This window comes from Engraulis encrasicolus, chromosome 3 (genome assembly GCF_034702125.1).
Source record: "Engraulis encrasicolus isolate BLACKSEA-1 chromosome 3, IST_EnEncr_1.0, whole genome shotgun sequence".
Taxonomy (NCBI): Eukaryota; Metazoa; Chordata; class Actinopteri; order Clupeiformes; family Engraulidae; genus Engraulis; species Engraulis encrasicolus.
In genome coordinates, this window is record NC_085859.1 from 53,223,566 (window position 1) to 53,237,880 (window position 14,315).

At 46.7% G+C, this 14,315-nt stretch overlaps 1 protein-coding gene across 1 annotated transcript in view; it reads right to left on the reverse strand.

The window, feature by feature from the left end:
• Nucleotides 1–14,315, reverse strand: part of rictora (RPTOR independent companion of MTOR, complex 2 a) — a 42,052-nt gene that overhangs the window by 13,715 nt on the left and 14,022 nt on the right. Inside the window, exons 21-31 of the mRNA XM_063195697.1 lie at nt 13,881–14,080; nt 13,120–13,246; nt 11,482–11,646; nt 8,998–9,074; nt 8,511–8,589; nt 8,089–8,198; nt 6,966–7,053; nt 6,557–6,649; nt 5,818–5,924; nt 4,733–4,971; nt 2,368–3,886 (exon numbers count right to left, since the gene is read on the reverse strand). Of these exons, the coding sequence (XP_063051767.1) occupies nt 2,368–3,886; nt 4,733–4,971; nt 5,818–5,924; nt 6,557–6,649; nt 6,966–7,053; nt 8,089–8,198; nt 8,511–8,589; nt 8,998–9,074; nt 11,482–11,646; nt 13,120–13,246; nt 13,881–14,080 (2,804 nt within the window). The remainder of the gene's footprint in view (nt 1–2,367; nt 3,887–4,732; nt 4,972–5,817; nt 5,925–6,556; nt 6,650–6,965; nt 7,054–8,088; nt 8,199–8,510; nt 8,590–8,997; nt 9,075–11,481; nt 11,647–13,119; nt 13,247–13,880; nt 14,081–14,315) is intronic.

The following is a 14,315-nucleotide window of genomic DNA, read 5'->3' on the forward strand; positions in this document are numbered from 1 at the left end:
GATTTGGATCTCGGTCTAAGCGGACTGTGGGTTAGGGGGGCAAAGTCCTCCCACCGTGGGATATGGGTGTCGGACTGACAACCCCAAGGGTTACCATTAGGGCTAGGATCTAGTCTACTATCCCGACTTCTAAGACAAATCTTGTGAAAGACAGGACCACTGCTTCTCTACTGGATTTCTACAGGTCTGGGTCTCTGGGGGGCTGGGTTTGGGTTGGGGCCAACGTTCACCCACCGTGGGATTAGAGAGTCGGACAGCCTGCGGGTGCCCCCCACCGTGGGGAGGTACCCTGAACAGCTGTGGCGCTTCTTATTGGGGAAGCGCGGAGAGTACCTGCGGAGGCAGACGATGGAGGCACACAACTCGCCATCAACAAAATGCTCCTTGCTTTTTGGCTAAGTTATGAACAAATGAATTGTCTAGGAGTCAGACTACTGGCTAAAGAACAGGCTGCGTTAAACTGGCAGATGGATGCACAACTTTCCAAAGCGTCAGTTACTTTTTTGGCTCATGTAGCTGAACGAACTAACTGTTGTCTATGTCTACTAACTACTGTGAATGCTGCGTTGAACTAGCACCTATAGACAGGTGAGGGGGGGAGTCGGGGAGGGGGTCAGTCAGTCAGAGAGGTGAAAGGCCACGCACCGTGGCAACAGGGCCTGTGAGAACTTGCGCTGGTGGCGAGGTGAGTACCTGGAGAAGCAGCAGATTAAGGAGACGTTTACATGAATATGGATCTTTTTTTTTCTTTCCTTCTTCTTCAATTCAAGTTTTTATTGTATTTTTCCATGAGTCACATCAACTTAACTTTTACACAATACTCAAGTAGGGCAGCTATGGCCAAGAATATGGATCTTTTTGAAAACACATTGGTTGTGGAAGGGGGTGTTTTAGAATGTGCATTTAAAAACTGGTTTTAAAATATCCCATTCACAAGGCTAAGGTAAAAATAATTTATTTAACTCACGGAGAGATGGAAAATGGGCTTATTTCCAAAAATGGGACAATATCGCTTTAAAACCAGAGATTTCTAAAGCACACCTGTCACAAAGGTGTGCATTTGCCGACATGCCATGTGAATGGGACAAAAATATGTCAAACATTTAAAAATACATTTTATAAAAACACCCGCTTAAGTATAACCATGGCCCAAGAATAAGTGAGACGTGCACACCTTTGATGGGTTTTGCTCGCAGATGTTGCCATTTCAAAAATCACTTTTGAGCTAAAGAACTGAATAGTGCAGCACTGTGACACTGATTACAATTACGGACGGACATGCATTTAATGTCCAGCACCTGACATCACAAAAGAAGAACATGATAGGTCTGTCCAATAACTGAAGTAGTATTGCTAAGTTCAGCTCTGTCGTTGAATACGCTTTTCATTGATTTGGTTGACTACTATAATGTTAATGTTAATTCACTATAATGTTAATCTATGACATGACTAAGAATCATCAGCTGCCACAAGCTCTTTGCTCAGCTCATCTACTAACTAGCAGTCGTCTACTAACTACTGTAAATGTTTAACTAGTGCCTACAGTAGAGGGGTCAGGGTCAGGGTCAGGGTTTGGGTCAGAGTTCAGAGGTCAACGCACCGTGGCAACAGGGCGCGGGAGACCTTGCGCTGGTAGGCCATCTGGACGGGGCCAGAGCAGCTGTAGCGCTTGTAGTACATGTCGTACCTGAGGAGGGATCGGAGACGAGGAGTGGGTTTACACAAGGAGCTTCCTCTGTATGGGGGTAGGGGGAGGGGGAGCTTTACCAGACCTGGGATCCATGAGGCAGCCGTGGTGTGATGGTTATGGACCGTAGGTGGTCTTTAAGATCAGAGGGTTGCAAAATTCCAATCCCACATTTACCTCTCCCCTACACCTCCATCCATGGATGGTGGGCCCATGAACAAGGCACCTAGGCCCAAATTGCTCCAGAGACAGTAATCAATACCCTGTTAACTGTAAGTCGCTTTGGATAAAAGCGTCAGCTAAGTGCAATGGAATGAAATGTAATGTAATAGCTTGGTGATGCAACAGTCAGGCTGGCTGCCCAGCCCAACTCATTGGATGCAGGTTTGGGGATCACGGCTCTATTTTTTGCTTGACAAAGTTAGAGTGAGTGGGTTTAGAACTAACAGCCTTCCAATTCCAGTTCTTACAAATCTCTTAGCTGTGTGAGGTGAACCGAGAGTCCATGCTGGTAACGGTGTCAGTGAGCAGTGTGTGTGTGTGTGTGTGTGTGTGTGTGTGTGTGTGTGTGTGTGTGTGTGTGTGTGTGTGTGTGTGTGTGTGTGTGTGTGTGTGTGTGTGTGTGTGTGTGTGTGTGTGTGTGTGTGTTTCCCATGAGTGTTCATGCCTGTGCCCCTTACCTGCGTGACGTGAGTCTGGAGTCCAGGCTGCCCGTCTTCATGGTAATCGTGTCTGTGAAGAGCACGTCTTTGGCGGGCGAGGCCAGGGCCTCGCTGTGCGAGAGCGAGGGGTGTATGCGCTGCTGCTGCAGCCTCTTCAGCGTGGCGTAGCCCAGCGCGTCGCGCGGGCTGGTGTAGATGAAGCCGTAGTCCGCCAACCCCTTCATGGCTTGCGCCGAGGGCGACTTGAGGGACTGGGCGCGGCGCGGCAGCGTGTGGGCCGAGCCGGGCGGCACCAGGAGCACCGAGCTGGCCTTGGAGAGCGGCGTGTGGTTGGACTGCGGGGAAGTGGCGGAGGAGGGGGATGGGGTCAGGGGCGGCTGCTGGGAGCACGTTGACGTGGCGGAAGAAGGCGGAGGAGGAGTTGACGAGCCTGCCGTCTTCACTGTCTGGGCACTGCCCACCGTGTCCAAGCTGGCACAGTCTAGATCGTTGGCATTGACGGAAGAAGAGGAGTCTGTGGTGGTGATGGTAGTGGTGGTGGTGTTGTTGTTGGTGGTGGACGAGCCAGGGGTGGTGGGGGTGGAGGCCCCGGTGGAGGCGGAGGCGGCGGTGCCCGGAGTGGTGGCAGCGGTGCCTGGGGTGGTGGGGCCGGCCGTCTCCCTGGAGGGGCTGGAGCTCATGGAGCTGATGCCGCTGGTGGTGGTGTCCGTGTTGAAGCTCTGGCTGCGGCTCTTGAAGGTGGGAGCCCCTCCTCCTCCTCCTGCCGCTGTGGAGGAGGCCAGGCAAGAGGGCCCATCGCCAGATGCCAGACGCTCCCTCTGAGCCCCTGCACCTCCTCCACCAGTGCTTGACTCCCTCACCCCTCCACCTCCACCTCCAGCTGCTGCTGCTGCTGCTGCGGCGGCCGCCGCCTCCTCTGCCCCGGGCCCGGGCCCCGCACCTGTACTCTTAGGCAGACACACCTCGATCTCACACACGCTGGAGCTGCTGCCCGCCTTGTCGTCCCCTCCACCGCCGCCACCACCACCACCAGGCTGGGATGCCGCGGTGGTGGTCGTCAACGTGCCCGCGATGCGGTTGCCTAGAAACGAGGTCTCCAGGCTGATGGTGGGACTTCGCGGCGGCTGCGACGGCTGATGATGATGATGATTCCCGCTCCCGCCGTTATAGAACACCTCGGAGGACGACGAGGGGCTGTAGCAGAGCGAGGCGGGCTCGGTGACCGTGCGCACCCTCCTCCCACCACCACCACCACCACCACCTCCCCCTCCCCCGCTGCGATGATGGTGGTGGTGGTCGTCGTGCTGGCGGGCACTCAGGCTCTTGGGGTCGCTGATGCTGCGGGGCTTCTTGCCGGCGGCGAGGGACAAGGAGTTGAGGAAGCCGCGCGGCACCAGGCGACTGGTGGAGAGCAGGAAGCGGCTGCTGCCGCCCGTGCTGCTGCGCTCCTTATGGGACTTGTGGGGCCGAGAGGAGGAGGAGGAGTGGTGGTGGTCATCGGAGAACGTCAGGCTGTCGTCCTCTATGTAGAAGAGACCTGAGAGGAGAGAGAAAGAGGAGAGAGGAGAGGAAGAGGGAGAGAGAGGAGAGGAAGAGAGGAGGGGTAGATGGGAGGAGAGAGGAGAGGGAGAGGAGAGGAGAGGAGAGAGGAGGAGAGGAGAGGAAGAGGGAGAGAGGAGGGAGGAGGGAGGAGAGAGACAGAAGGGAGCGAGAGGAAAGAGAGGAGGTGGAGAGGAGAGAGAGGAGAGAGAGGAGGAGGAGAGGAGAGAGGAGAGGAGAGAGAAGTGGGAGAGTGGAGAGGAAAGAGAGGAAAGAGAAGAAAGAGAGGAAAGAGAGAGGAGAGAGAGAGGAGGGGCAGAAAGGAGAGAGGGAGAAAAGAGGAGGAAGAGAATCACTTGGTGAGTAAATGATAGAGTTTAATGTCAACAAAACATCAAACTAGGTATACTGGTGTGAAAGTAACACACATCAGGAGAAGGAAAAGCAAATGAAGACTTGGACTTCTTGCATGAAATGTAATATTCTTTTTGGGAGTGGCATAAAAGACACTAAGACCTTTCCTTTAATGCATTTTATATAGCACTGTTTTTATCTTCTGTTTTAAACTGCTGTTTCTACCATATGTATTTATCTCCTATTGTTAGCGTATTGCACAGCACACGTTTGTATACCTATTCATTTTATGTGGTATGTCTTGATGTGGTGTGTCTATGGTCTATACAGTATGTTCATAGTGTGTCTTGAGGAGATGTGTAACGCTGACCACTTGAGTTTCCCCCTGGGGGATAATCAAGTTTACCTTGACCTTGACAAACGCACATCACAATCAACATACCGCAGTAATGAGTAAATAAATATGGGGTAAAAAGGGAGAGACACTCACTGGGCTGCGACTCGCTCTCGCTGTTGTGCCTGGAGCTGGTGGACTCGGAGTTGAGGCTGAGGGTGGAGGGGACGGAGGAGAGCTCGGTGGCGGCCAGGGGGCCTGCCTGCTCCACCTCGTCGGGGGCCACGGGCCACAGCTGACGCCGGCTGTGGCGCACAGAGTCCCAGCCCTGCTGCCGCAGCACGTCACAGCCCTGCTTGGTCTTGCTGATCAGGCCCAGCACGTACACACACGTCCTGGTGGAGGAGAGAGAGGAGAAATACTCACTGGATCTCACCACCGAGCTCATAACATGCAGTATTTCAAATAAAACATCTCCCCTTGGCAGGAGGAGGGGGAGGGGGGAGAAAGAGTATGAAGATGGACAGATAGAGTGAAAGAGAGAAAGAGAGAGAGAAAGAGAGAAAGAGAGAAAGAGAGAAAGAGAGAAAGAGAGAAAGAGAGAAAGAAAGAAAGAAAGAAAGAAAGAAAGAGAGAGAGAGAGAGAGAGAGAGAGAGAGAGAGAGGGTGTGCGTGAGTGAGTGCGTGAGTGAGTGAGTGAGTGAGTGAGTGAGTGAGTGAGTGAGTGAGTGAGTGAGTGAGTGAGTGAGTGCGTGAGTGCGTGAGTGAGTGAGTGAGTGAGTGAGTGAGTGAGTGAGTGAGTGAGTGAGTGAGTGAGTGAGTGAGTGAGTGAGTGAGTGAGTGAGTGCGTGCGTGCGTGCGTGCGTGAGTGAGTGAGTGAGTGAGTGAGTGAGTGAGTGAGTGAGTGAGTGAGTGAGTGAGTGAGTGAGTGAAAGACAGACAAGAGTACAGAGGGGAGTGGTTGCAAAGGCACAGTAAAATATGGAGGGTAAAAAGAGAAAAGGAGAAAGACAACCAGAAGATGGGAATCAAGAGAGGGACAGAGACAGCAACAGTGAGACGAGGCAAGAAATGGTTAGGCTGATCGTGAAAACAAATCTCTTTTCAAAAAGAAGTGTTCCATTGTTGAACAAATAACAAATACTACAAAGAAGAAAAAAAAACAAATACTACAAAGAAGACCAAACTAAAGGGTGTGTGTGTGTGTGTGTGTGTGTGTACTGTACAAGTGTGCTACATACCCTCGGATGGACAGGACCTCACAGTGCTGGGCCAGTGCTATGATGTCTGGTATCACAGCTTCCTCTTGGAGAAGATTCAGGCCCCAGTTTGAGGAACCAATGTTGCCCTGCAGAGGAAAAAGTTCAGTTTAGTACCAAGCATCCCACTGAATTAGTACACAAGTTTTCCTAACCCCTTTGGAATAACTATGACTTCACAGTTTTTGAAGGAATTTGAAATGATTTTCTGGGGCCTAAATATATCAATTATATTCAATATGTGTGTAGATGATAAAAATAACCAGGTCCTAATTAGGTTCAATTTCAAGTACAGGGAGCAGTGTGGGGTTAAGTGCCTTGCTGAAGGGCACCTCAGCCATGGGGTGAGATAGGGAGTGAAAGGGTGGGATTGGAACCTGCGACCCTCTGATCTAAAGCCCATCTCCTCAACCACCTGGCCATGGCTGCCCCACAATCTGGTCTAGCTTTATCTAGTCAACACCAAGGTATGGAATATAATGATGCACTAGAGCAGGGTTTCCCAACCTTTTTCAACTTGGGGCCCACTCGAAATTGTCAAAAATGCTCGGGGCCCACCTCTGACCCAATTAAGAATAAAACTCAAATAAATCAACAGCAACACACACCAAAATATGATAATTATTTTTGGAAAATGATTTCAAGGCCCACTTGGAATACCTTCAGGGCCCACCAGTGGGCCCCGGCCCATAGGTTGAAAACCACTGCACTAGAGACTAACCAGAGCCCAGAGAGCTGCCTTGAGCTGTTTGATGCCCTCCCACTTGTCCAGCACTGGAGAGCGCACAGTGTAGCTCATGTCAGGAACAACATTCTGGAACACAAACAGCCAAGACAGGTGAGGAAAAGGATACTAATGAACATTAAATAGACACATGATGACAATAAAACAGTGTAGCTCAAGTCAGGAAAAATATTCTGGAAACATCACCATCAACAGCAACAACAACAGACAACAGGTGTCAGGAAAAGGCATGCATTCACACAAAATAAACATGGTGTAACAATAATATCACCAATATTATATTATGTAATTATATTAGTATAAATAAGTTATTATAACATTCATATCAAGTAATTCAGGCGTCTTGTATTGAGATCTATGTTTGAGTTGTCATGAGCTTGCTTACCTGAGCTTCAAGAAGGTGGCAGCCCGTCTTATCATAGACTAGCTGGCCATACAGGTGCACAGGCAGATACACATTTGGTCTTTGTAACCTGTCAAAAGTATACAGGTATTAAGATTAATTGAACGATCATTTCAAAGTGTATGGAACACTGCGTGACAGCTTTGACAGTTCCCGTACCACCAGGCTTGCAAGCAGCACGATGCATCAAGCAATCAAGATACTGAACACTCAACCCACTCTCCCTTCACTGTCAGCCTCTAGCCAGCCAGGCCACTGACAACGCTCCCCCCCCCTCATCCCCACCACCATATCTGCGACTGAACATTCCACCTGCACTACTACATCTGTGACTGAACTTTCAACCTGCACTAACTCAAAACATACACATGCACACACACACACACACACACACACACACACACACACACACACACACACACACACACACACACACACACACACACACACACACACACACACACACACACACTGCACTTTCTGCACTAAACCCAAACATACACACACTGACACACAACTCATACTCACACACATACACACACACACACACATACACAGGTACACACACACAGACGCACACCGCACTTTCTACCTGCACTAAACACACACACACACACACACACACACACACGCACACAAAACACATACAAACACACACACACACACACACACATACTGCTGCTGGTGTATTTAATAAACCTTTTTTTTATTATTTATTTTCTTCAAATGCTACTATTAATATGTCAGAACGCTATAAAGGACTTTTAGAAAAAGCACAACAAAATACCTCCTCTTAATGTATGTTCTCTACAAGTCTTCTGTTGTCCAGTCTTGCACTTTAAATGTCTGTATGAGCAATCTCTACGTCCATACTGTCTATGTCCATGTATGAGTACTGTCTATGTCTATACTGTCTATGTCCTTACCTAGATTAGTCTATGTCTGCATGGGAGAGCAAGAAACGCAATTTCAAATTCTTTGTATGACCAGTGCATGTAAAGAAATTGACAATAAACTTGACTTGACTTAATATTAGCGTCAGAAACTCAAATACAGTTGATAATGATGTTATTTATGGAGGAGAACAAGTGCACATTGGCTTCACCTTTGGTTGCTACGACGAACGTAGTTGTCTCCGTCTACAGGCTTGCGGTACGTGGTGAGTGCTTCATTCAGCTGCTCTTCTATAAGGTCCACATACTTCAGGTTGTATTCCTGGCAAGACAATAGCGGGGGGTATTCCATGAACATGGCTATGTTAAGTTAACCTACAGTTGGTGGTAAACCTGTTAAGAACTAGCCCACATGTTTCATTTAGTAAAGAAAATGAGGACTACAGGCTCTTCTATTAGATGATTTACCACTACCCCCAAGATTAACTTGACCTGATGAAGTAATGGACCAGGTTCGTCAGATACTGTCAGGGCACAGATGTTAAACTGCTCCCCAAATTAAAGAAGGTTTAAATTAAGTGCAAACAAGAGGGAAATTGTTTGTACAAAAGGGACATGGGTCAGAATTACTTACTTTCTGCCATTTCTCCAACTGCTTGGTGACATATCCCCTCTCATTTAGGTAGGAAAATCCCTTGGGTATTGACAAGAATCTGGGAAGAAAGAAACGGATCACACATTAAATGCTTCCTAACTTGTCCGTCTGACAGAATTGAAATAGTTCGGGCAAATGGACGCTCACAACAGATTTTTCTGTGGAAAATGGGCTTTGCAAACGTTTGTTATTTTCTAGCTGCAGTAATGAAATTGACATGAACTCAAACATCCCTGAGTCAGTCTATTGATTGAATTTAAGGTCAATTTAAGTGTGACCTAGACCCAACCACAAAAAGAGCAGGAGTCCAAAACAATGATAGCAAATGTGCATTAACATAACAAATGTGGGAGATTGTGACGACTATTCAGATCCGATCCACACTCTAAAACACTACAGCATCTTAAAAACCCTCACACCCTGACCCTGCCACCGTGAGTGATGAGGTTGTGAGAGAGCTCTGTACCTGAGTAGCAGAAGGACTCCCTTGTCTCCCAGGTGAGAAAGTGCTGGCTTCATTTGAATAAGAGTGTGCAGGTTGGCCTGGAAAGCATCAGGAGGGAGGGAGAGGGAGAGGGAGAGGGAGAGAGAGAGAGAGAGAGAGAGAGAGAGAGAGAGAGAGAGAGAGAGAGAGAGAGAGCACCAATAGTCAGCACAGCAAAGCACAACACGAGCAAAAGCAAAAAAAAAAAAGGGAACGAGACACCACCGTGAGGAAAAGCCAAAGGCATTCCCATGTCCTTAGACAGCCTTAGTCCAGGTCGCAACAAGGCCACAGTTGCGAGCCAAATGACTTTACACATTTACACGAAGCAAAACAGACACTGGAGCCGGTTTAATGGGTAGGTTGGCTACTGTCTGAGCACTCCGTCTGGCTTTGGCAGTGAGGGAACTTTATTATGTAAAGTGCTGAATCAAGGAGTGAATGGAGGGACTGGGTGCTTTGCTGGCAGTGAGAATGAGAAAACATGAGAAATTAGAGTCATCCAGCTTCCCTTTGCCCTGTTTGCAGTCACGGTCGGCCAGCCGTGTCTGCGGATACACGGAAACGCTTCACGGCTGATCGGCGTTCACACCCGTACACGCCGTGGCCACCACGGTAGGCAGCGACCAGCAAGGTCAGGGTCAAGGTCATTCAGCAACAAGTGAATGGGAGTAGATGTGTAGTGACACATGTAGTGGGGCAGCCGTGGCCTAGTGGTTAGAGAGTTGGTCTTTCAATCTAGGGATTGCAGGTTCAAATCCCTCCTGACCTCTCCCTACACCTCCGTCCATGGCTGAAGTGCCCTTGAGCAAACAGGGTGTCTACAGGTTTGACAAAGTCAAAATTAAGACATTTTAAGACTTTTCACTACCATTTTCCAAATAAAATTAAGACCAACTCGCGGCGTTTACAGGTTTTAGCAAGTCAAAATTAAGACATTTTAAGACTTTTCAATACCATTTTCCAAATTAAATTAGGACCAACTCGCAAGATCATACACAGGTTCAAATGAAGCACAAAAAACAATTGGTTATTTACATTAATGTAGCCGTTTGAAAACACAAAACTATACACAATGAAACTTTACACTAAATAAAATTCAATAATGGCTGACATAATTATTCCTCCCTAAAATAAGCTCCACAAATTTAAGACATTTGGGTTGAAAATTTAAGACAAAATAAGACTTTTCAAGGCCTTATTTGGCGAAAATGAAATTTAAGACTTTTTAAGACTTTTTAAGGACCCGCGGCCACCCTGAGCAAAGCACTTAACCCCACATTGCTCCAGGGACTGTAACCAATACCCTGAAAAGTAATAGTTGTAAGTCGCTTTGAACAAATGAAAGCGTCAGCTAAGTGAAATGTAATGTAATGAAATGTAATGACACCATGGCCACTGTAATCTATCCACACAGTGCTGCCCCAGTCATACCCCTGACGAGTTTTCGACACCATTTGACCAGACAGTAATGTTGGCCGCCGAGGGAATTCCCGTCGCATGTCACGTTCATTCGGTCACCTAGACCTAGATCTGGACCTTTACAACTTTTCACACTGACCATATTTTCAATAAAGTAACAAGTAATATATAAAACTAACCTTGTCCTTACAGGCCTCATCCATAATGTTGAGTGCCTTTAAAATATCTCTACTAAAGCAGAGGTTCCAAAACTTTACCATGACAACACACCCAATATTAGCAGTGCATTCCAGTCAAGTCCTCCATCACATGAGTCGTGCTAAACTATTTTTCTGTACGCCCCCTTTCACAACCATAGTCTAGGGCAGGGGTGGGCAATTATTTTGGGCAGAGGGCCGCATTGGGTTTAGAATATTGACAGAAGGGCCGGATGCAGACAACTTGCCCGTGTCAATAATAAAACAAAATGTACGCTGACGTAGCTTGGCAGTAATGATATTCCTGCACATTGTAATTAAATGTATTTAGATGAAGCCAATGTCTGGTTAATCTTAAATTCGATAGACTCTTGGTTTAGGTAGCATTTTCAGAATTTTGAGTAACCGTCTGAATTTGGATTTAAATGTTATCTTTCTTGTAAAGGCTCTGGGGGCCACATGAAATGGCTCAATGGGCCGCATGTGGCCCCCAGGCCTGAGTTTGCCCACGTCTGGGCTAGGGTCTGTGAGGCAGTGCCCCACTATAAAGTAATAACGATGATAGTAGGTATGTTCCAAGAAGCAATAGATTATTATAATACTGTTAAGAATATTGCTTATTTTTTTATTTTTACTATTTTTACTTACTTTTATTTGTTTATTTTTGGCTTATTTTGGTTTCTGTTAGTCAGTTAATGAAATTATTCACTTTGTTGTGCTATACTTTTCTCTCCAACCTCCCGCAGCCCCCCTAGCACCCCCTTGCGGCCCCCACATTGAAAACCACTGTACTCGAGTACCAAATCTCTAGAGTATCACTACTACTTGAGTAGAGCATATGTCTGACCTTGTCCTCGCAGGCCTCGTCCAGGATGTCCAGAGCCTCCAGGCTGATGGCCTTGTTGTGGTCGTGCAGCTGGGTGACCAGCAGCTCCATGCCCCAGTTGCTGAAGAACTCCACATTGGCCCTCAGCAGCACCCGCAGGTGCTTGGTGGCGTACAGGCGACAGGCCTGGAGGAAGAGGAGAATAGAATAGAATAGAATATCTTTTATTTGTCATTGTAACATGTACAACGAAACTGAGCATTCCTTGTTGATTGAGGCAAGAAAAAATACGCTAATTCAAATAAATGTCAATAATATTTTCAATAAGTAGATGGTGAGGAGAGGACATTCAGAGAGGAGAGGAGAAGAGAGGAGAAGATGACTCATTCAGATTTCAATGGAGAGGAGAGAAGAGGAGAGGAGAGCATGGGTCATTCAGACGTCACTGGAGAGGAGAGGAAATGTCCAGTGAGGAATTTAGAATTTTGAAGAAAAAAAAACATATACGGTAAGTACCCGTTTACATTAAATTGAAACAACATTGCCTAGGTTAACTTTATTAACACATTCACTACCAAGTCACGTAAAAATGTGTTTTGCCTCCCAAACTGTAAAATTACGTTTTTCCGTTTTTGTATTGGATTCTGAATCTACACATTCTAATGCACATTCTGTGTGATTTTCGTAATAATGTGATGAACAGAACTGACATAGACCATGAAAAAATCTACAAAGTCAAAACTCCTACAAAGTCAGGATCTGGATATATCATCATCTGTGCATTTTATTACACACAGTATTTGAGTTTTTTGTTTTTTTTTTATTAACATTTTTTTATTGTTTTTCAAGATTTACGCAGAAACATCCCTTGTCCGCCCAAGTATTTGAGTTTTATTATAGCGAATCAAACCAGTTCCTGATCACGTCACGTCATGTCTCACGTTACTTCCTAGAGAATCAAAACACATGTCCTGTCAGTGGCTTGCTAGCTAGCCTATTCCTAAACATATTATGGAAGGATAAGGAGTTTTTCTGCCATCAACATAGGTGTAAAAGAAAGGTTGTAATGAAAAACAGCATGCAACACAGCAGGAAGTAACCTAATTTTGGGTGAGTACTTTGGCACGTCTACTTTTATCTACAGAACGAAACTGCCAGTCAAGTGACATTAGCTAGCTAGCATTTCAGATGATGTGGCTCTGAACAATAGCCTGACCAGGTGATTTTTGCATCGAAATAGTTTACTTGGAAGCTACTGGAGTTGTTCTTCGGGCGTGAAAATGCATTTTAGACCCGCAATTTAAACTCGGAGAGTCAGAGCGCACCCGTGACAAAAAAGGCTTTATCTCAGTTCGAATGTTGAAAAACGCTATTTTTACCTAAACCAGTGCTCGCTTAAAGTGGAATAACTTCGGAATGGAATAAGCTAGAAACAAACCGTAAAAATATACAGACAGCTTTCGAACAAGCCCTGACATGTGTCTGTGGGTTGAAGACAAAATATTCGGTGGCTGTTCAAAAAATGACAAAAAAATGATGAAATTGGCTGAGAGTCTACAGTTAAATTCCAAAAAACGGCTGGTATTGAATGTGTTAATTTAGAGGCTTAGATTCACGACACATTATTAAGTCAGGCCAAACTCCCTGAGAGTGTCTTACATCTGTGGCGGCAGTGAGGATCTTGGAGAGGATGACCCTGGCTAGCCCCTCTCGACTGTAGTCCAGCGAGGCCACCGTCAGCTTCAGCAGGGCGTCCTGGTTCTTCATGGAGCACATGTTCAACAGGCTGCAGCACCAACAAGCAAGGCCAGGAAGAAAGGAGAAACAGAAAATTAAAGACATGCATTAAAATAATACACACACAAAAGTTTACTTAAAATAATTATATGGTTAACAGAGTAAAGAGAGATTCAGAGTTGCAAGAGAAAATTGTTTCATTATGCTGGTAACAGTAGCATTACAAGAAGGCAAAGGCTCCAAGTCAAAACTTGTCAAGGTGTTTGGCCTATGGTCATTGTAAGAATGTGGTCATACTTATATATTCCTACATCATACAGACATTATCTCCAAATACAACGGTTCAAACAGATGTCTTGTCACCAGTTTACAACTGACGGACTGTCGCAAGACGTCACTGACGTTTAATTCAATATCTGGTTGAAAGCGCAATTCAAAGGTCATTTTCTCATTTGCCATCGGGATGCTGAATGAGGGAATGTCCCCCAAAAGTTGATGAGCCTTGACTGACAGCAGGGAAACTTAATTGTGTTCTCCATGGAGGTGGGGTATCAGCAAAGCACAAGGCAACAAGCAGAAGTTCGAGGATGAGAGTAAGGATAATGAAATGTACACAAGATGTACAAAATCCACGACATGCGACTAAAAACACAAATGTACAATTTCTCTCAGTAACTCCTCACCACTGGAAGACGCTGCACTTCTCGAGGACCTTGACGCCGTGCGGCTGTGCGGAGAGGGTACCGAGGAAGAGGAAGTAGTGCTGGCTGAGGGTGTTGAGGAGGCCGTTGCTCTGCAGGCTGCGCTCTGGCTTGGCACCAGAGGTGGTGGGCAGCCACGCCACCACGTCACGCACCAGCTCCTCCAGGTAGCCCTGGCCATCCTACACAAACACACACACACAAACACATACACACACACAGAGGAGAATGGTCAATGAACTAGCTTTGTACACCACATCCAAATATCAACTCCTCCAGGTGGCCCCTGACCATCCTAAAGAGAGGGACACAAGCGCAGGCACATGCACACACACACTCACACATTATGGAGAGGAAAGGTCAGTGTAGTACCATTTCACCATGTACATTCTGAGCCTCCTTTTCTACTCAGCAAGA